The sequence below is a fragment of the Vicugna pacos genome, unplaced genomic scaffold (genome assembly GCF_048564905.1).
Source record: "Vicugna pacos unplaced genomic scaffold, VicPac4 scaffold_20, whole genome shotgun sequence".
Classification (NCBI taxonomy): domain Eukaryota; kingdom Metazoa; phylum Chordata; class Mammalia; order Artiodactyla; family Camelidae; genus Vicugna; species Vicugna pacos.
In genome coordinates, this window is record NW_027328741.1 from 27870601 (window position 1) to 27894494 (window position 23894).

At 42.6% G+C, this 23894-nt stretch overlaps 1 protein-coding gene across 1 annotated transcript in view; it reads right to left on the reverse strand.

Annotated features, from left to right (window-relative positions):
- LOC140694223 (uncharacterized) overlaps nucleotides 1-23894 on the reverse strand; it is a 124184-nt gene that overhangs the window by 85310 nt on the left and 14980 nt on the right. The window contains exons 5-7 of the mRNA XM_072957592.1: nucleotides 7147-7320; nucleotides 6555-6694; nucleotides 1903-2121 (exon numbers count right to left, since the gene is read on the reverse strand). Coding sequence (XP_072813693.1) covers nucleotides 1903-2121; nucleotides 6555-6694; nucleotides 7147-7320 — 533 coding nt within the window. The remainder of the gene's footprint in view (nucleotides 1-1902; nucleotides 2122-6554; nucleotides 6695-7146; nucleotides 7321-23894) is intronic.

The window sequence follows — 23894 nt, forward strand, 5'->3', positions numbered from 1 at the left end:
GTTCAGATGCTGGCTGAGCCCTTATGGTACCACAATAGACAGACCCACAAGGAGGCAGGTTTAATGCGCTGAACCACTGTGGGCTAAGTACACATCCGGCTACTCCGCCAAGTCCCAAGGGCAGACTTCAAAAGGCAAAAACAAGCTGGCATTCTCTGGTGGGTCTGCAGACTCAGAGACAAGCATTTGTTGAGCAAAAATGTCACCAGTGCCTCCTATGACAAAAGAAGTGGCACTGGCGTGGGGGCTGGGGCAGGGCTCTAGGCTTCCACTGCTCACTCACCACTCTGTCCAGGGGGAGAAGGTGGTCCCTGCTTAGGTTTCGCTGATGCACCTACCTTGACTAATGTCTGGGGCCTCAGCAGGAGTTGACAGGTGAGGTGAACAGAGCCAGACTCTGTGTAGCACGGTGCTGGGAGCTATGCCCTCAGCAGTGCCCAGGCTCCTAAACATGTCAACTCATCTCCAAGAAGCAGATGGGGAGTGCGGGCATGTAGATCACAGGGCCCTGTGAGGACAAGTACAGATCATGGCCACGACATGCCTCTCCTCTTCCTTAAGCCATAGAGGTATTTCCGGGGAGGAACAGAAATTTCATCCAGAGCCTGCTAGGTGGGCTCTCGCAGGTGGGACTAGTGTCCCCTGTGCTTCTCACTCACAGGGCTGGTCTAGACATTCTTTTTATTAATTCTCTAGAATCTTCTCCTCCAACTTACCAACAACCAGAAAGTAGGATCTGATCTTAGGTAAGTTCAAGAATCACAGAGCACCACCTCCAAAGCGGGCCCGGTAGCACATGCCAGGTCTTCTGACCGCCACCTTTGGGACCACCATGAGCCCTCTCCAGACTCAAGGACCGAGGCCGTAGGCCGGGGGGACACAGCTTCCCTCACTCACCCCAGCAAAGGGGGACCACGTCTCGGCAAAGGCATCTCACCCTCTTCAGCCCGAGGGACAACACGATAGATATATGGGGAAACAGAGCAGAAGGTGGGGGGTAGGCAGCCCAGAAGAGCTCATCTGTACTTCCGAGGCAAAGTGGGGCCATTGACTTAATCACAGGGACAAAGTGGGAATGAACATTTCCCTGCTCTGTCCCATACACCGTGATACGCCTTTCCCTGCATAAGGAGTTCATTAGGAAGTTCCTGGCGGTGTTTCTGATGTCCTAACTTGGCATGGTGGCTGTCGGGCAGGAAGAGACGGCCTGAGCTGAAAAGGTGCTGGGCCTGGGAGGCAGGTGACAGCGGCTCTAGCCGCAGCTCAACCAGCGCCTCGTTCTGCCTCTCGGGGCTCAGCATCTCATCTATAAGCAAAGGGATGAGACTGTCCCAGGACAGGCTGCCCAACAGAAATGAAATGAGAGCCATGTAAAGAAAGTTTCCCAGTTGCCACGTTTAAAATTTGAAACAAAGAAACAAACCAACAAACAAAAAACAAATACTAGAATGTGATTTTAAGAACAGATCTTACTTAATCTACTGTATGTAAAATACTATTATTTTGACATGTAATCAATATAGGAAGTAAAGAGATAGTTTATGTACTTTTACTAGAGAAGCCTCAGCGTCTGATGTGCATTTGACCTACAGCACATCTCAGCTGAGTCCAGCCTCCTCCCCAGTGCTCCTAGCATCAGTGGCTTTGGCTACTTTATTGGACAGCAACTCCAGGGGTCCCACCATGGTCCTGGCTGTAAAGCGGGAGTAAGTGTCCACACTAACCCTAAAAGGATCTCTCTGAAATAAAGGCGGATTCACTTTGAAATGTCTGGAAACCGGCGGGCTGCACCTCCCTCCCCCCTTGGCTACAAGATTGACTTCTTCCTTGCTGATCCCTTTCTGGATGTAGGGAAGCAATCCAGCACACAGCCAAGGTGGACTGGCTTCCAGGTAAACTTACCTGCTGTCTGTGTCCAGTCCCATGAAGTCCTCCTTCTCAAACGGGATGCAGGGGAGGGGGATCTTGTCCCCAGAATTCTTGGGGCCACCATCCAGCCACTTGGACTTGAGCAAGATGAAGAGTGACTCAGTGAAGTCCTCGATCCTCTTCTCCACCACCCTGCAGTACTCTTAGATTGAAGGCAACGTCGGTGCGCCTCTGCTCGGCTACCTCCCCATGCTGCACAAAGACAAATAGCTGAGAGTCATTAAGCGATGTGCCATACAGCTCCTCTGCATGTGGAGCTTCTCGAAGGCCTTGGCAGAGAGACATTCGGTAATGGTGACAAGGCCCACGACCTTGGGGTGTTTCTGGAAGACGCTCCACCGATTCTCGGGCACATAGCGGTGCCTGTAGTGGATACAGAGTGTCCACTGGGAGCCACAAGGGCTGATATGGCTCACCGAGGTGAGTAGCTGATAGATGCAAAAGAAATTCTCCTCTGAGATGATCTCTATGGATTGGACCACAACGGGACGAGTCTGGTGGTCCTCAGCACACTGCACGTAGTCAGGGATGCTCATGTTGCAGGCCCTGCCGAGAGGGGAGAGGAGATCGAGGTACATTCTCTGCTGTGTGCTACAGGCCCATCTGGGTTGCGGTGACCTGGTGTGTACCAGCCAGAAGACAAAGGAAACCAAAGCAAATCCAAGGGTACAGTTTGTCCTCAGAGTCTGCATATGGCTACTGTAGCTCGATCACATTACCCAGCTTTTGGTCTAGGCTTCCTGCCTCTGCAGAGAAAGGTCATTTCTTATTTTCTATTTCCAAGCACCTAGCAAGGCCCTGATGCAAAGTCACTGCTCAAAAATGCTGAATAAAGAAATGAACAAAGGAAATGCTTCCCCAACCCCCTTCAGCAGAATATAAAGAAAAGGACCACAGTAGGATCAAAAGATCTGGATTCCTATTCAATTTATTTGAACCCCTAAGCTTCATAATAATGGATAAGAAAACTTGCCTTGGGGTAGAGGGTACTGTTCATTGGTAGAGCATATGCTTAGCATGTACGAGGTCCTGGGTTCAAACCCCAGTACCTCATTTTAAAAATGAAACAAGTAAATACACCTAATTACCCAACTGAAAAAGTATTTTTTAATTCAAAAGTCAAAAAACACCTTGCAATTGACACAACATTGTAAACTTGACTATACTTCAATTAAAAAAAAAAGCCTTGCCTTACAAGAATATATCTGGATTACGGATGTTTGAAAATTTAAAATGCATAGGGTACCACCTGCATAAAAGGAGGTGACTGTACACATGTTCTATCCCTCCTTTATGAGTTATACTTCCTTTGGGGGGGTTATAACCTCTCAGAGCTAATTTTCTCAGATTAAAATATATAAACATTACCTGATTCTCAGTACTGCTGAAGAATCAGATAACTCTATGAAAGCATCTGACCCACAGAGTTTTCTCAATAAATGTTTGTTGAACGAATGAATAAACAAGCAAAGTGAATGCTGCTCCCTGCCACAAACCATCATAATGGTACTGCCTGGAAATCCCAAGCCCACGTTCACCCGACTCTGCATTAACAATGTGGGTGACCTGGACAGGCCTGTGTGCTTCTCGAAGCCCCAGTTTAATCGTGAATAGAAATAAGGGCAATAACAAACCTCAAATTGTTAGTGAGTCAGTAATGAATTGTACCCCAACACTGCAAGATGGAACCATTAAGAAAACTGGGCAAAGAGTCCATAGGCCCTCTCCATATAATCTCTTACTACCACATGGGAATCTACATTACATCTCAAAATTAAAAGTCTAATATTTTAAAGAGGTTATCGAGGTTAGGTGAGCTCACTGTCTCAAATAAGGAACACACAGTACAAATAGGACAATGCCCAGCTCATGAGATACACTCAGTTAACATTCCCACTGAGCCCACTAGTCCCTCCAACTTCAGAGCAAGAGGATGGGTCCTCGTGGCAACAGGCCACAGCACCTGAAGCTAACAAAGCTAATGGTGTCCACTTAAAAGAGCCCCTGTCACCACCCTTGTTCTAATTTTCTATTTGTAATTTTTTTCTTTTCATTAAATTGGAACTCCAAATTGCATAGAATTCTTACCAGATATCATGATGGCAGCCCTTCAAAACCTGACCACAGAGATCATGATGGCAGCCCTTCTTGGTGAAACAATAAAATGAAAAGCCATTTCCACAAGAACTCTGTGTAAATCTACTAGGGAACTTCATCCTGGACTGAGGAAGAGGACTGGGGAGTAGGGGGTAAACTGGGACACGGAGAAATATGGGCCACCTGTCACACAATGGACTTTAGACTCACCCTCACCCTCCAGGAACGTCTAAATACACACAGACAGAGTGCTATGGACAAGAATTTTTTTTAAACAAATCCCTGAATCCCTAGCAGATCTTGTTTCTACCGAGACACAAATGTCTTATTTGTATAATGTTTCACAGAAGCCTTAAAATATTATCACCCCAACTTGACACATCAAGAAACTGAGGTAGAGAAGTTTATCACATTCTACAAGATTAGAGAGAGGCCACGTCAGACACCGTATTTAAATCCAAGTCCCTGCTCCGTTGCTCACACTAGAAAGTGTGACATACTGCCCCTTTCCTGCCCTCTCCCTGCAATAAATCTCTGAAGAGACTTTTCTGTGTCACCTGCAATCAAAATCACATCAATTTTTCACAAAGAGCTATGTCACTCCTTGGAGGACATACCAAAATCTAAAGGGTTGGGTTGAGAGGAGATATTTGCATTTTCTGTTTCTCAAAGGAAACATGGCTTTAAAAGAAACTGAAAAGTATTTATCTAGTCTAAGCGCTCATTGTGCACAGAAAGAAACGGAGGCTCAGAGGAGAAGAGGAAAGGGCGTTATTAACAAATATTGCCTCAGTGCAGCACCAAGCCAGCCCTGGGCACTTCTGGGGGAGGATCTGGAAGGCCCAGGAGAATGAGTGTTAGAAAATAGAAAGAGAAGAAGAATATAAGGCCCCGTCTCTACACCACCATACCATGAATTTCCACCAAATTACCCAGAATGGGTGCAGCCAATATTAAGGTTGTCTAAACAGGTTATTGAAACCTGGAATTCTCAACCATAGTAGAAATTCCAGCATTTACTGTGCTTTTTTCCCAGTTCAATCATCAATTCAGTGGGCACTCTGTACCAGGGACTACACGAGACCTGGAGTTCTCCCAAATAAAGATCTCTATTACCACGTGTGCAAACCACATAAAGGCCACCAGAAGAAAAGCGCCCACAGATAAGATGGAATTACTGAAACTGAAAGCAGCCAAAGAGCATATATTACTAGGAAAAATGGTGCTCCTATAAATGGACTCATGGACATAGAAAGCAAACTGTATTTAGCAGGCAGGAAAGGAGGGATTAACAGATACAAATTAGTAAATATAAAATAAATGACAAGGACCTGCTATATAACACAGGGAACTATATTCAATTTCTTGTAATGAGTTATACTAAAAACAATCTAAAACATATATATACATATGCATATGTTTATAACTGAATCTCTGCTGTACACCTGAAACTAACATTGTAAATTGACTACACTTAAATAAAAAATAATTTAAAAAATAAGTAAAAATAAAAGCAACGCCATTAAGAAAAAATAAAAGAACACTCTAATCCCCTTAGCTGTAGGTGGTGGAGAATTCTGGTTGCAAACACCAAGTCCACTGGATCACTCCAGCAATGGCTGTCACTCTTTCTGACCATCAGAGAGTCACTTGTTTCACTGAGGTTTCTTTTCTCTTCTGTGAAAGGCTACAGCTGCAACTAACGATGTATAGAATCTCATCATTCACAAGCCCAACAAGTAGTGAGGACTTCCCATGGGCCAGGCTCTGGACAGAGGAAAATATAGGGTCCGAAATATATTCATGGGTAGAAGAAGTTTGTGCCATAAAGACGTTAATTCTTCCTGTTTTGATAGACAGATTCATTGCAATTCTGATTAGAATTCCTACCAGATTTTTCTTGGAATGTAACAAGTGAATTTATGGTCAAGATTAGCCAAGAAATTTCTTTAGAACCACCACTTTGGAGGGGTGGATAGGTCATTAATTTCCACTGCTCTTTCTGAAGTGATAAAAACGTTCTGGAATAATAATGGTTGCACAACTGTGAATATGCTAAAAGCTGCTGAATTGTACCATTTAAATGGATGGAATTCATGGTGTGTGAACTATATCACAATAACGCTGTTATATGAAAAAATATTTCTTGACAAATATTTTTCTTTTTATACCACTAGTATGTCCCACAATTTAAGAAAAACAAAAAACCAATACAAACCAAACTGTGCCAGGAGTTCTTTAGGACTGCAATATCCCTGGGTCTCCAAGGCCTCTGGTGATGCTGTTCCTGTTAACACACACTAGCTGGGCTGGGCTAGTTAGGGACTGTAACTGTCTTTTTAAAATCGACGGTCACATGTTTCACCCTTGGAGAGGGAAGGAAGGAGGATATCACAGCTTCATGCCTTCAGCTCATTTTTAACAGAACCAAGCCCTGCTTTCACCACTGTTAATCCCTCTCACTATAAAAACACGTGACATCAACAAGCACCGCCATCATAACACCTGAAAGTGTTCAAGGTACTTACCTGCGGCAGAAACACTGAGGGAGGAGACAGAAGCTTGCTCAGCACTGATGCTCCCTTTTCCCGACTCCACCAGGTGAAGCTGGGCGCTACAGCCAGAGGCTCTCAGCCCGGGGAGCAGCACACACGCCACTGAGCTGGTCCTGAGGGAGGGTGAAAGGGAAAGGAGGGCAGCCCTAGGGGGGAGGGAAAGGGGGGTGCGGGCTGCAGCCCCGCTCGGAGGGCAGCCCCAGCACCAGCATAAGCCGCCCGCTCCCGTCCAGGTCCGCAGACCACGCCCGCCCGGGAAACAGCCCGCCCATTGGTGGGGACGGGCAGGCGGCCGAGGAGAGGAAGCCCGGGAGGAGAGGACTCGCGGGCGGGAGAGGGGAAGGGGACGCCAGCCGTGGACTGAGGGGATCCCGGCTGCGTGAGAGGTGGCAGGCGCACACCTGGACCTGGACAGCTGTGGCCAGGGCGCCGGGGCAGGTGGTGCTGTCAGAAGGGTCTGGCCAGAGAAATTCAGCTGAACACGGGCTGACTGGCGCCCTTGGGGGCTGTGAAAGGCGGATCACCCTCCCGAAGCCGCCTGAACCCTTTCCCGGGAGCCCCCCACCTTGCACTTCCACAGCCAGAAGCCCCGGCCCCAGGCAGGAACCAAAGGCCTAACTGGCGACAGAGTTGAGAAGCATTTGGGGCCAATCCCCGGCTCGGACATGGAGCTTCGAACCAGCGGACCACCAGGCACCGACAGCGCATGCGCAGGAGGGACATGGATCCTCTCTGGATTCTGCGAGAGAAGGTGGGACAGCGAGGGAGGGAGAAGATGGGAGCGGGTGGAGAAGAGGGGAAAAGTGGAGGGATACAGATGGACAGGAAGAGCAGAGAAGGGATGGGTCTGGATAGGGGAGTGTCGTAGCGGAGTTGGAGAGAAAAAGCTTTACCTCTAGGGCACCCTGAGATGGCAGACCTACCTCTGTACCCTTCTGTAACCGTTCAAGTCCCGCAGCTCATGTTTTACCTCCCTGATCCAGCCCTCCATCAGATGCTTCTGCAGAAACACTACGGGGATCACACCCGTTGCCCCCATGCGGAGCTGGGTTTTCTGTTGCTCTGAGAACCAAGCACCCGCAGGTGTTGTCGCTCAGAACTACCTTGGGAAGAGCACATATTCCCCTTTTACACGCTGGGAAACAGGCAGGAAGGATCACTGCCTTAGCTCCACTGTCCCAGGTGTTGGGCTGGGGGGAGTGGTGTGGTACAAGATCAGAGCCCCAGACAGAGCAGACTGCCTGAGTGTTGGTGCATAGTCCCCATCCCTCCTGGGTAAACCATACCCCACCCTAGTGGAAACATCAAGGGCTCACAGTGGTTTCCTGGGGGTGGGAGAGCTGTCCTCATGTGAAGGAAAAGTCCAGCTGGGCTAACAAGCTAAGTCACAAATCTAAGTGTGATAAATGTCGGTTTACTGATCAAAGTTCTGCTGGGCTATCTCGTAAATCTGAAGTTTAGTGTCAGTTTATTGGGCTAACAACCTAACTCGTAATTCCAAGCTCAACAAGTGTCAGTAACGTGATCTATTACAAATTGATAAGCTCCAGTGTACTGATTCCTTGCTTTTGGTTCTTTAAGTCTTATTGGCTAATATCCCCTTACTTGTATTGAAGTATTTAAAACCTCATGTGCACGTCTTGGAGGTGCTCAGAACTTCGGAGGAGAAACCCCTCTGAGCCCGCCGGCATAATAATTCTGAGTACTTCAGCACTCCGATTGGTGCTTGTTTCTTGGCTGGCCTGTTTCCATAACACTCAGCTCCAGTGCCCAGCTTTCTAGGTAGATAGGAGTGTTACCAAGTCCAAATTCCTTCTCCTCAGTGCAGGACAGGCCAATAAGTTTGGAAACCAGATGTTGAGGCTTGGAATAGCAAGTTTCTGTAGACCTAGTTGGCAAACTAATGTTCTGGAAAACCATCTCCCCAAGTCACAATTCAGGCTCCGTTCCTACGTGCTTGGTTGTTGCAAACTTCTTAGTGTAGGAATTCCTTCTTGTTAGAATCCTTTGTTCTTACAGCTATCTGCGTGGGTCAGATCCCTGTAAATCTCCAACAAAACAAACGTTATTTTCTATTCTGCAATTTGCTATCTTTTAATGAATGAAAAAGTGTTAAATATCCTTAAAGGTCAGAGCTTCAGAATAAGCTCTCCTGTGTATTTCAGGCTCTAGGCAACAATTTTTTACAAGCAAGATGAAGCCTAGGAGACAGAGCATAGGGTTAAATTCAAAGGAACAAATCTAATATGGAGTCAGATTTGTTCTGTTCTATTACCCGGGCAGAAGCCACTTGAGGATTTAAACCTCTATAAGTTAAAAATAACTAAAATTTTAAAGGAATTTACATACATAGGTGGGAATGTGCAAAGCATATCTGGAAAAGCACCCAAAAGATAGTAAACAGTGGCATCTCCAGACAGGGCTGAAAGAACAGAGGATGAGGGAAAACTACTTTCACTTGTGTATTTTTGTGCTCTGTTTGAGTTTTTTTTTAACCATTTGCTTGCATTTCTTTTTCAGTTAAAATAATGTGTAATGGAGCAAAGGAGTAACTACCTTAGCAAATACAGCAGCCATGGAATCACTAAGTCATCACTTTTGATTTAAGCCAGAAAGCATTTATTGACTCTCTCCAATGTGCTCAGTCCTGTTTTAAGACTTCTTTTATTATAATAATAATAATAATTATTATTATTATTATTATTATACTATTATTATTTCTAGTACTATTACTATTACTATTATTACTATTATTTTATGAAATAATAACATGGTATACCTCACCCCTGCCCATGGCTGGTGGAAAACCAACTGAGTTTTTCTTGAGTTGTTTTCCAAGGAGTAGAGATGAGTTTATAAACAGAACACATCTTCAGGGCAAAACAGGCAGTGTGCATTACCAGCAGGCCAGACAGCAATGAAGGGTTTTCAATAGAGGCGCCCAGAAGCTGAGAGAGAAAGCCTCCAGGACACTACAAAAAGCTGCCCAAACTGCCATCTCCATGGTACTACTGAAATAGGAAAGAACAAATGTGACTCCATATTTGATCTGTTTCTTTGAGTTTAACAAAGCCAAGTTAATATGCTCCGGTCTTTTCATGGGTTATGATGTCACAGAGGAAACGGACAGGTCAACAAGGAACCACTCTGCCGTGATCACGGAGCCGGGGAAAGGGACGGGCTGCAAGATGTATGAAGCAGCCGCAACTGTGCCCGTGCTTCTAGGCAGGTATCCAAAATCGCCTCGACAAGGTGTCAAACATTTGTGCCCATGTCCTCATCAACAGACATGTATCAAAGACAAATGGAAACATATAAAAGGCCAATCAATACCCTTGCTGGGTACACCGTCCAAAGAACAAAGTCTCAGTTTGACAACTGGCCATCTCGGTTCCATGGGATTCATTCTTGGAGAACCTTAAAAACCACTCTTCTGTCCTCAAGAATTGCTGCATATTTGTCCTATCTTTGGCTCAGGGATGCAGCACGTTCAAGTGAACTTTAATGTCTGCACAGATTTGACTGTCTTTCTCCAGGTTCATTTGTCCATTCCAATGAGGCCTGAGCTAAGTCCATCCTCTGTAAGATCTATTCCCTCCAGTGACAGCTCATTGAGCCTGCAATTAAAAGCCAAGTGAACAAGACTGTCCTCAGCTAAAAATTTCACCCACCCTTCACTGTTTTCTTAATCTCCTCTCCTGGCTAATTGCAACAGACTAACACCTCCCTCCACCAAGATTACCAACTATGTCATTTTGTCTCCCCAAAGAGAAAGTAAGGTCCATAATAGAGGAGACAACTACATAGTCACCTCTGAATTCGTAGCATATAGAAATGTTAATAAATAGAACTATGATCATGGCTTCTTTCCTTTAAAACCTTTCTGGTTATTTGAATGAGACCTTGGAAGGGAGGTGTTTGCTGTCCAGTATCTTGATCCACAAGACTCTGGAGGCCTTTTTCAGAATGGCTGTTCACTGATTCATTCAAAACACAACTTATCAATCAAGGAGTAGCTGTGCTTTTCTGCCAGGTGTTTGTGGTAACTCTAATGCCAGAACAACTTTAAACTATATCCTTACTTTGGATTTGTTATTTTTCCCCTCTTCCAACAAAATTGACTTTCCTTATTTTCTTGCCTTGAGGAATTTTTTTTTTCCTATTTCACCCTTTAGTAAACCAAGATCCTCAGGATGGGCTTGGCCCATAATATGATCCCCCATCCAACTCCTAGTGTCAGAGGCCTGGGGCTCACATCCTGCCCTCCTGTCAAGGCAACTGAAAATCAGTTCAGGATCAAACCAGCACCCCAGGGATTCTAAGGCTCGCATATCTCCCAGAAACCCTGCTTTCTCATTTGTCTTGGCTTCTGAGAATTTCCCCTCACTTTCTTGACAATTAGTTGTGCAGCTTGAAAGATGAGGAAGGAAGGTTATATTTCTTAATCAGCATTTTAAGGAACTTGTGTAATGAAAGTTTTCACGAGTTTCTAGAACCCTCCATTGCCGAGATAGAAAACACACTAGACATTTTCTAAATTTAGCTCCCATGTGCATTTTTTCTTTGTTTTTGTTTTCTTAACTGTTAACAGACATTTTTTAATTAAAAAAAAATAAGGCCCCAAAAAGGATAGAACACTGAAGGGGCAATCAAAATTAAAGGGCAAAGACAGAAAAATGATAACTACTCTACAAAGTTAATATAATACATACACTATGTATCAGATCAGCAATTCTCAGTAACAGCTAATTGAAACATGACCATGAGGTAAAATTTCTCTCCTGTCAGGACATGGCCAACAGAAAATACAATTAAACCAACAAACTAATATCCTAAGTCTGGCGAGGTACAGAAGGCTACAAGCTAAATGTGTCTTCTTCTGGAAAAGAGGAAGACACACCAGCTCTTTTCTGTGGAGCCTGAGCCCACGGGAGGACGGTGAAGTGAGCTCTGTAAGTACCCAATTAGCAAACTGAGTGATGAATAAATAGACGTGAGCTTTGATGACAGAGGTGATACTACTATTCATTTGTCCTGTAAAGTATGACTTCCGTTCAGTGATCAATACTTCGGTGTCCTCAGGAGTTGACATTATGGGAAAATGCACAGCCTGGGCCCAGACTTCCTCTTTCAGCTCGTGACACTGCACTTAGATGTCACAAGGGCACCTCCAACTCCACCTGCAAAGAGCTGACTTCACGGTGCTCCTCCAATAGCCGTCCTGCCCAGGGCCTCTGGTCCGGGGCTAAGTTCTCCGTGCCTCTCCCAACTCAGACCCATCACTCACAGATGTGAATGGACCCCTCCTTCAGGGCCCAGATATCCTCAGACACCGAGTCCCACCACCCACACCTGACCTACCAGATACTCACTGTCACTCACTCAGCACTGACTCTGTGCTGGGACCATGCTGCACACTGCAAACGTTATCTCACTGGATCTCCACAACAGTCCTGGGAATTGGGTACATCACTGCTTCAATTGATTAGATAAATTGTTTCACTTCCTTGAGTGCGTCATTCAAACTGACACGGCTACTGAGCCACAAGACTGGGCCTGAAAACAACTTGAAAATTGAACACTGCTACACCTCGCAGCCACCCTACTCTGACTCATCACATCACCTCCTGCCAAGCCTTCTAAATGTTTCCAAGCATTCTACAAGACAAAAGTGAACTACGAGAGCACCCCACTCTCCAACATAAAATCTGTCAATGATGGTCCACTGCCCTTAGGAGAAAGCCCCACCGGGCCTGAGCACAGCCCAACGGCCCAGCATCCGCGTTCCCTGCGCGGCTGCACCGCCTCACCCACCACGCAGCTCTACACGTGCCTTCTCTAGGACAGGGATGCTGACTCCGCACAACCCAGGGCTTGTCTCACTTGAACAATGATCACCTTCTTCAGTGTTCATCTTCTTCTTTGCTGACCCTCAGAAAAATGTTTTCTCATGATGAATCAATATCTTTTTCCTTATAACTTCCCATCATTGATAATGAGCTCCCCCAAAAGAGAGAAGACCTAATTGTCTGTCTCCTTATCTGTAAAGTGAGATTAACAAGGAAATATGTGAGGTTTTATGAGAAATAATATTCATGTGAGGCTGAGGGACAATTCCATCATACAATAAGCACTCAATATGTGCTTAATTAATATTAATAAGATTATATTGCATTCCAGCAACCTTCAATCAATTTTTAATGACTTTGTCCAACAGACTACTGACAAACTGTTGGACGAACCACTTTGAGCAGATCAGCACAAGCGTACTGGGATAGGTAAGCGCTGACTCCAGTTGCAGCTGCAGCCACCCAGCACTATGGGGTGGGGGCAGTTTGCTCAAGCTCTTACATGTTGCTTGAGCATTTAGTTGTCGTTATTGATTAAAGACAGGTGTTCTTTAGTCAAAGCCCCTGAAACATAAATCTTCAAAGATTGATGCAAATTAGGTTTCAAGAACAACACTCTCATTAGAAATTATTTGAAAATCATAGTCTTGGCTACTCCGCACATCAAAAGGGCATGTTCTTAATGTATCTGACTAAATACACCGAAAGGGTTGTTTAAAAGAAATTACGATGAAGCCATCCTGAATAAGCTCCAGTATCATCTGCACAAAGCCCCACCCAAGGGTCTCATTTCACATTTCCACATAGGTGTTCAGGTAGCTTAACTTGGGTCTTGGTTTCTTATAACACGGGGTGGGGAATTGTTGTGGATAGATTTAAGTAGCAAATATATAACTAGGGTAATTGCTGTTAAGGAATTCTAGAAATAAGAAGATTGATATATAGTCCCACCCATAAGAAACTCAGCATTTCCAATTACAGCAGCATTAAAAATAAAATGAGAGATACATTTAACAAAAATTTACAAGATTTGTACATTGAACTTTTTGAAGTATCACCAAAATAAATTTTAAAAGATCTACATATATGGAAGACATCCCATTTCCATGGAATGATAGACAGTATTATTAAAAATATTAAGACTCCTCAAAATGATCCACATATACAGTGGAATCCCTATCAAAATTCCAGCTGACTTCTTTGCAAAAATTGAAAAACTGATCCCAAAATTAATATGGACGTGCAAGGGGCCCAGGATAGCCAAAACAACCTTGCAAAAGAAGAGTAAAGTTGGAGGACTCACTTTAAAAGGTACTAAAATGCTATAGTAATAAGTCAGTATGATGCTGGCATAAGTTTGGATAAATAAATCTATGAGACACAATAAAAACCCAGGGGGAAAAACTTACATTTACAGACAGTTTTCCACTAGGGGGCCAAAAACACCCCATTGAAAGAATAGTCTATTCAACAAATTGTGCAGGGACAGCTGGGTGTCTGCAGGCAAAAGAATCAATCTGGAATCTGAACACCCATATTTTATATAACAAATAAAAATTAAAACAAAGTAGATCACAGACAGAAATGTAAAAATTAAACCTATAAACTTTCTAAAAGAAGACACAGTATAAATCTTTGTGGTCCTAGGATAGGCTTTGGTTTCCTGGATACAATACCAAGAGCACAAGTGATAGAAGAAAAAAGCAGATAAACTGGACTTCATCAAAATTAAAACCCTTTTCTTACAAAGGACATCATCAAGAAAGTGAAATGACAGGGGAAATGGGTATCTCAAGTCAGAGAGTGCTTGCTTAGCAAGAAAAATAAAATAAATCATTACATCTAACTACCTCCCCTGTAAAGAAATTGTTTTAATTTTTAAAAAAATATAGTGAAAGACAATGTGCAGAATAGAAGAACAATTTTGCAAAACATGTATCTAATAAGAGAGTAGCATCCAGGATATATAACGAATTCTTACAACTGAACAATACAATAAAACAGACCCAATTTTTAAATTTACCACGAATTTAGACACATATACAAATGGCCAATAAGCATATGAAAAGATGCTCAACATCACTAGACAAATCAAAATCAAAATGAGATCTCATTTTACACCCACTAGGATGGTTATTACCAAATCACGGACAATAACAAATGTCGTTCAGGAGGCAGAGAAACCTCATATGCGGCCAGGGGAAAGGGACAATTGTGCAACTTCTTTGGAGAAGCCTGGTATTTCCTCAAAAGCTTAGAGTTATATGGCTCAGCAATTCCACTCCTATATGTAGAGTCATCACTCAATACCCTTGGGGGGTTGGTTTCAGGAACCCCACACCCTGGATACCATAATCCAAGGACGTTCGAGTCCCTTTACAATCAGCCATCTGGATCCATGTAGTGGAAACTACAGATATGGAGGGCCAACTGTACAGCCAACAGAATGAAAACATATTCTCATAAAAATTTCACATCAATATTCATAGCAGTATCATTCAGAGTAGCCAAAAGTTACTAACAATATCCATCCATCAATGAACGGATAAACAAATTTACCAAGAATAGGCCCACAAACATTTGGTCATTGAAACTTTGACAAAGGAGGTGAGAACATACAATGGAGTAAAGACAGCCTCTTCAGCAAATGGTGCAGGGAAAACTGCACAGCTGCATGTAAATCAATGAAGTTAGACTACTCCCTCACAGCATACACAAAAATGAATTCAAAATGTGTTAAAGAATTAAACATATAGACAAGGCACTATAAACCTCTTAGAAGCAACCATAGGCAAAACATGTGACATACATCTCAGCAATGTTTTCCTAGAGCAGTCTACTCAAGCAATAGAAAAACAACCAAAAATATACAAGAGGGATCTAATTAAACTTACAAACTTTTGCACAGCTAAGGAAACAGTAAGCAAAACAAAAAGACAACCAACCTATGGAATGGGAGAAAATATTTGCAATAAATGAAACTGCTAGGGGCTTAATTCCCAGAATATGTAAACAGCTTTTACACTTAATAAGAAAGAAAAACAAACAATTCAATTCAAAAAATGGCAGAAGTCCTAAAGAAACATTTCTCCAATGAAGACGCACAAATGGCCAGTAGGCACATGAAAAAATGTTCAATATCATTCTCAGAGAAATGCAAATCAAAACTGCAATCAAATATCACCTCTCACCAGTCAGAATAGCCATCATTGAGAAGTTCACAGACAATAAATACTGGAGAGGCTGCGGAGAATTGGGAACCCTCCTACACTGTGGTGGGAATGCAGTTTGGTGGAGCCATTGTGGAAAAATGTATAGAGGTTCATCAAAAGACAAAACCTTGACCTCCCAGATGACACAGCAATCCCACTCCTGGGCATATATCCAGAAGGAACCCTAATTAAAAAAGACACCTACACCCCAATGTTCACAGCAGCACTATTTACAATAGCAAGACATGGAAACAACCGAAATGTCCACTGACAGATGGCTGGATAAAGAGGTTGTAGCATATTTGTCCAATAGACTACTATTCAGCCATAAAATAATAATAAAATAATGCCATTTGCAGCAACATCAATGGACATGGAGAATGTCATTCTAAGTGAAGTAAGCCAGAAAGAGAAAGGAAAATACCACATGAGATTGCTGACATGTGGAATCTAAAAAAAAAAAAGAAAGAAACAAAAAAATAAACTTATCTACAGAACAGAAACAGACACAGAGTCACAGAAAACAAACTGTGGTTACCAGAGGGGGGAGGGTGTGGGAAGGAATAAATTGGGAGTTCAAGATTTGCAGTTACTGAGTATGTAAAGAATAAACAGCAAGTTGATACTGTATAGCACAGGAGAATATATTTAATATCTTATAGTAACTTATGTTTAAAAACAGTATGAAAATGAATGCAGGTATGTCCCTTTTTAACTGAAGTCTTGTGCTGTAGACAAGAAACTGACACAACATTATAAACTGACTAGACTTCAATGAAAATATTTTTAAATAGACTAAAACCAAAAAAAATGGAAAAGGATATTATCAAACAAAAAGAATAAAGTACTGATTCAGGCTACAATATGGATGAACCTTGAAATTTTATGCTAAAATAAGCCAGACACAGAAAGCCAAATAGTGCCCTATAAGGTGAACAGTATCTAAGCGTTTATTGTACTACTGTAAATTTTCCAGAGGTTTGAAATCTATCAATATCAAAATAAAATGTATTATGCATTAAAAACGCTTCCTCACAGGAGGGCTTTAATTATTAAATGCAGAAACGCATATAAAGCTCTTGGAAAAACAATTTGCACGTCCACACACAGTCACTGCTGTCACTGCCACTCAGAGGGTGGTGACAGCGCTGATGAGAGCTGCCTCCACTCGCTCCCCTGCAGAAAGGAGTGAAGGCCTGAGCTCTGACAGGCAGGGTGAGCGTGAACCTGAGTCATACACAGCCACGTTCCAGACTCTGCGTTACCCAACTTTCTTATACAAACTGCAACATGTAATGTAAACACGCTAGAGGGATGTATCTTACAACACAGGGAATACAGACAATGTTTTACAGTAACTATAAATGGAGCATCTATTGTACACCTGAAACTAATATCATATTTTAAATCAGCTATATTTTTATGAAAAATTAAAAAATATTTTTAAAATGCTATCACTTTAATATTCAATTCGGTTTTTAAGTTACTACTAAACAGCTCAGAATGTATAAAAGCATTTAATTGTGCTGTTTGCTTACATATTTATTTACATTCAGCCTCTTGCTAAAAGAGAATTTAAACAATTCTGTTAAACACAGCTTAACAACCATAACAACAAAAAGGCAAAACTGAGAGTGAAGAGAAAATGGAGATTCAATACTTAAATGAAACTAGGGGGAGATAAACTCATAAAAATGGATTCCATGAAGTCAGGGCAAGTGTTAAAGGCCGACTACAAATTCAGCTGTAAGATTCTTGGCAGCTAAAGCAAAAAGAAAATGATGAATTGGCGGGTGGTAGAGCATGTGCTTAGCGTGCACGGGGTCCTGGGTTCAAGCCCCAGGGCCTCCACTAACAGATAAATACATCTAATTACCTCCCCCACAAAAGAACCCCAAAGAAAAGATAAAGAGAATTTTCTTTCCCAAAAAACCCTGATATTAAATTTGGGTTAAATACTTAAAAAAAGATTAAAAGAAAAATAAAAAATATAAGTGACACTGTGAAGGAAAACCCCAGCTGGGCTAACAAGCTAAGTCACAAATCTAAGTGTGATAAGTGTCGGTTTACTGATCTAAGTTTTGCTGAGCTCCCTGGTAAACCTGAAGTTTAGTGTCAGTTTAATGGGCTAATAAGCTAACACGTAAATCCAAGGACAACAATTGTCAGTAACGGGATCTGTTCCAAATTGATAAGCTTCAGTGTACTGATTCCTTGCTTTTTGTTGTTTGAGCCTTATTGGCTAATAGCCCCATACTTGTAATTAACCCTATAAAACCTCATGTGCACGTCTTGGAGGTGCTCAGAGCTTTGGAAATGAAGCCCCTCTGAGCGTGCCAGTGTAATAAATCTCAGTACTACAACCTTGTGAGTTATACTTGTTTCTTGGCTTGCCTGTTGTTTCTATAACAACACAAGCGATAATGCCCGTGAGATAAATCTGCGGAGGTTGCTGTCAGGTCCCCATGTCTCACGTAGGAAAATCTGAAACATTTTTCTTACCATTCAGGGTCATCATAAGCCCACCTCACACCTCCCACCTTTAAATGCAGGAGCACAGGTAGGGCCCGACCTTTGCTGTCTCTGTGTCATCACAGTGAGACAGGATGGAAGGGGGAAGAGCACAGCCATTCAAGGAAGGCCACAGCAATTAACATCAAAATGTTAAAGGATTCAACCCCCAATAGGCCTTGAGGCTCAGGATGAAGAGATTTAACTTCTAGCAGATCTTGAGCTTCAATAAACATCCATTGTAATAGTAACTTGGTGAATAACATGCCCCAGGCAACATGGCAGTCCCAATGCTAGCCACAAAAGGTCAAAGGGTGGGAAATGGCCAACTCCCTGGGAATCCTAGCCGCTTGCCCTAAGGCTGGTCCTTCTACTTATTAGCATATGAAACCACCAAGCCCAAGAAAACAAGCAACACAGCGCCACCTCGCGGTCACCACTCTCTCTCCCTCTTTGGGGAAGGCCCACAATGTGTGGAGTGTGTACCTACTTCTAATATGAGCATCAAACCCCCACACCTCGTGAAGTTTCTCTTGCCTATCAATGTATCTCTGAATAAATCTACCTTTACTCAACACTGGCTTGCTCTTGAATTCTTTACTGCATGAAGTTAAGGAACAAAATCTGGTGGGGCACATCCCAGGGGCTCAATGAAAGCCTGGGACACAGCCCTTCTCATGCCCAACGTTTTTTATTCTTGTATCAACAGGACTGGGCTGTGAAGGGAGGTCTGAGGCCCCAGCTAAGGGACAGAAGCAGCCTCCAGGGCTCCAATTGGTGGGCAGTCTCTCCCCCAGCATGGGTCTTGGGGTCTGCCCGGTTCTCTGTGTTTCTCTGTTGTGCTGACTCCCCAGACATACAGCGTACTCCTAGGCTTGTCCCCACAAAACCCTTCTCTCCAAAATACAAGCACATCATGTCACAATCCTCTTGTTCAACAAGGAAATGTTCAGCCCACTTTTTTTCCTCCCCAATAAAGTACCCAACTGTCCTCGCTCCCATCACACCACTATTTTCTTTGTGAGAACTCTGCACTCGCCACACCCCATCCTGAACACAGGTGCCTTACTGGCTGTGATTGAGATGTTTCTTTCTCACACAGCAAGCGTCCTTTCACTTTCCCCTTGTTACCTTAAAAAAGCATTTCCTGAGTCACTCACCCCTCTGATTCTGAACTAACAAAGTGCTGAGTTTGCAGTCACTATATGCATACATCCCAGTTTTGGCTAGGTTTCCATCACAAGATCTTCATTAAGGAGCTGCATCAAGAAGTTTAAAGAGGCTATTCTTACATCTGAGTGGAGGAGCCTGCAAAAAAGTTGAATGGCTTTGAAGAGAGAGTTAACCAGGGACAAAGAAGTTGCAGGTCCTAGTCAAAAGTGTCATGAGGCAAAATGTTCTCCCAAGACTCAGTGTGGCTTATGAACACGGAGTCGGCGGGGAGGAGGTGACAGGCAGTGAGTAGGGTGAGTGATACAGGTTACGCTCCCCCAGCTGGGGAAGAAAAGGTTTTTTCCAGTTTTCCAAACAATTTCTTACTACCTTTTTCTATTATTGTCACATACTATTTCCAACGAATTAAGCATATCAATGTCAGTCATTTGGGCCACTTGGGAGAAGCTACACGATGCCATTCACAGGGCTGGGACATGACAGCCACACCAGTCTAGATTGAAAGAACAGTCGGGGTATTTGCAAGGTAATCACGGGCATGTAGCAAACTCCCCAGCTTCAATGACCTCATCTCAATGCTGGGGCCAATAAAACTACCAAGCAAAGTGCGTGATGATTATGGCCAACATCTGTTTATTAGTTAAGTGCCCGAGACAACTGTCGCTTAATGGGGAATGAGTAAGATCAACGAGGCCCTGTCTACCTGGCCACACGCGCCCTGCCTTCCTGCCTTGGTGCAGCAGCAGAACTTGTTTAGCTGAGATGAACACCCCCAGAGCAGCCCAGACGGGAAAGCTCCCAGCTCTGCACGGCGAGACATGTTCCTTTCCTTCTCAGAGCTGATCACAATTTGCTGTCATCTGTTTTTATGTTTATCCCTTTTGTAACTGTCTCTCCTTCGGAGTTGTTGCTCAAGCAGCACAGGGCCAGATGTGTCTTGCGGCCTGCCGGATATTCTGGGCAGGGAAACAGCCGACTCCATATCTGGCTCTGGTGCTGAACAGAGAGGGCAGAAGGCCCAGGGGCCCATGCTGAACCGAGGCCTCTGCACCCAAAATTATGGTCTGATTTTGGGCAAATTATACAGTCTTTTTACCATGAGATTCCTCATCTGTCCATGAAAATAACAGTCCATGGCACATAGAATTACAAGGATTATAGGAAATCACCAAATTCATAACCTAGCCAAGGGGCTGCAAGTGCATCCTCAACAGACAAATGCTGCCTTTACGGCTCTGACACATGCTAAGCGGGGCGGCCCCACACAGTGAACACTGCTAAGTGCCAGTGGGTTAAGTGCTTCATGTGTGCTATAATACTCTTTAGATCTTACAACAATCCCAGGGTGAAACGAATATTATGCCCATTTCACAGATTCATCAACAGGTTAAGAGATTTTGAATTCTATTCCAAGGCCCTATGGTGAAGAAATGGCAATTTAAACCGGAATCTGGGCCCAGGCCTTGGCTCCATCTCTCTCCAATCCACCTGACCACTTGCCTTTGAATTCCACCTCTCCAATACACAAGTTTCAGCCGGCCAGCTCTTAAATGCAATTTGTGTAGTTTGTCAATGTTGGTTAATTACCATAAACTGTTCTCAGAAACCACTACAGTAAAGAAAGGTGGACTTAAGGAATTCTGCATTGCGTTCTCCTGCAATGTGCAGGATCCCTTTCCTACACCTCCAAATCCAAGTGTATGCTTCCTCCCTGTTTATGTTTGTACACGGCTTATTAAAGCAGAAGGTACCTGCAGTAATTCCATCTCGGTTGCTTTCCAAGTTTGCAGATTATCCATAATCAGTCTGTGAACGAAAATACTACAATGTGAATGAGAATACTGCAACCATGACAATAAACAAAGAATACTGAAACCAAGTCATTAAAGGCTGCCGCCACCCCCCAGCTAGGACAGGCCTGCAGCCCAGCTGCTACAGCAACTCACAATGGTGTCATCTGAGCAGACTCAGAATAAGAAAGGACAGGCTACTGGCCCGAGATAGCTAGGTGCTTGTCTAAAAAATGAATTCAGTGAGTCCAAATATTTGCTTCCTCTCACACATACAAAAGTACTAAATTCTTGAACTTGAGATACCTGGCTTTCTTTAGATAACAAGCAATCTTTTATTGTTCCAACAACCTGGTCTTTGTTGTAAAGCTCCTATATATCCTAGCTCTGCCTCAACCTCTTGGGAGCAGTCCCTCAGAGAGTTCTGACAGGCTGTCATCCCGGCTCGAGTCCTCCCGCCAAATGAAACATAACTCTTAACTTTTAGGCTGCACATGTATTTCAGTCAACAGTTTTGGACACCATGAAGCACCACAGCAGATTTCTCTCCACCTGAACTCTCCAAGTAACCGGAGCCTTGGTACCAGCAGTGGCCCTTTGTGCCCATCCACCTCCTCGGGGAGTCCAGATGAATTTGGGTGAGTCTCTCTTGGTTCTCGGATCTCACATATTGGTTGATGATCCTAAGTTTTATCTGGCGGTGTATCCAGGTACGTGGCCCTCCAGTTGAAAGAAACTGAGGTGAATTACCCACCCAGTGGAGACATATTGGGTGGGGCCTGGTTGAAAGATAACAGGAAATATCCACCTTGAGGATATGTCCAAAGTGGGGCTGGTGGAAACATATGAGGAAAATACTCACCCAGTGGAGACATCCTGAGTGAGTCCAAGTTGAAAGACACTGGGTTCAGGACTGAGTGGTTAGGTAAGAGTCTGGTCTAATATTTTCCTCAATTTGGTTACCTCCATTGAATTTTTCAGGATAAAAGTAAAACTCTTATGAGGAAACTTTCAACTCCAAAATTCGGACCATCCTCCTGGCTGGTAACAGCTTTCTCGGGTGACAGATAATCTTCCAGGTGTGGTAGACACAAAGACTTCATGACACAGAGTTGTCCCTGTGGGAAATCTTACTAGCAAATTTATTCTGAGAACCCGACCTTACAATGGGGAATAGAACTTTCAAAAAAAAAATAAAGAACAGAAAAGAAAAGAAAAAGAAATGACAGATTGCCAGTCTCCAACTATTACCCCAGCCAGGTTTATGTACATACAAAATTTACAACATTAATTGGGAATAAGAAAAAAAAAAAAACTCACTCTGAAAATAACTAACCAGGCCTGATAAAAACATTTTTTGGAATTCTGAACTTATAAAAACAAAATCCCCTTTAGGGGTAACTTGGATTTCTCTTCCTGTGTCCTTGAAATGTAAATGTTTTATCTTTCTCTGGGTGTTTTAAGTGTGTGTATGTATGTATATGTATGTTTAGTTTATTTTTTAAAGGAAACCTTGGACTCCACCATACAAAAGTTTCAAGTATTGTGTACATATGGTGGCCACGCAAATAAATTGGGATTCTAAGCAATTCTTTGATTGTACCAATTTTCAGATATTTTGCCATCTTAAACTTTGCTGCATCAGCCTGGACCACAAAGGCTTTTAGCTTTTGGAGAGTAAACCTTTGAATTTTATTTAGGCAACACCCCGACTCTCATGTGGAAGGGCCTCTTCATCTTATTGGTTTAAAATCACTATATATATATTATATTTGTATATAAATTGACGGCCATATGATGGATTTTTTAATTTGGAAAAACTTTTTAATTGGTGAAAGTTTAAAGAGATCTCATTATAAACAGTTGTTTTATGGTTTCTATTAAAATCAAGTTTAAATGTAGAAAAATATATCTAATGGTTAACCTAAGAACTTAGTTAAAAAAATAAAACTGGTTTGAAAAGCTACGTTTGTGTTTTCCTTTCTGATAAATGTTTCTAGATATGCTAATAAAAACTTAGAATAATTAATGTTAATTAGGTTGAATAACTGGAAAAATGATTGTAAAAATGTCGAAAAAAAAATAAGTGGCTTATCCCAAAAGGATAAATATTTTTATATGGTTATTTTGAATCAAATAAATAAAATGGACATTTTTGGATTTACATACAGGGTTTTGATACTACACAACGTAAAGTTAAAAAAAAAAGGGCCAAAGAGTTCACCTACTCCCCCCCAAGATTAAAGTTCAAACAAGCCCATTTTACTTACCACAGTTTGAAATATATGTATATATAGACTGAAATACTTGATCAATTATTGGGATAACAGACCAATTAATGAAATTAAAAACTGAGAAGTGCCTAAGCTCTTTGGCTGAATCTTGGGCATCCTAGAGACTTCTATAAAATTATATACAATGCACACACACACAAAAAAAGGTTTCTGGCACTTCTTCTAGAAATAAGAATTATTGATTAAACTTAATAAATATAAAAATTAAAGGTATATGATTTTATAAAATTGAGATAAAAGTTTGTGAAATTGGTATATTTAAATGGTCTTTATACAAAACTTTTGCTTGTGTTGTGGGATACATATGTTTAAGAGGAAAAACACTTCCCCTTCTTGGTATTATAAGGCTAGGCACATATCTGTCCCTCTGAAAATATTAATTGAACAAATTAAAATAAACCAATATAGTTACATAAGCCGTCCAATATAATGTAAAACTAAAAACTAATTTGAGTGGCTAATAAAAAAATACAGGTTTACCCTG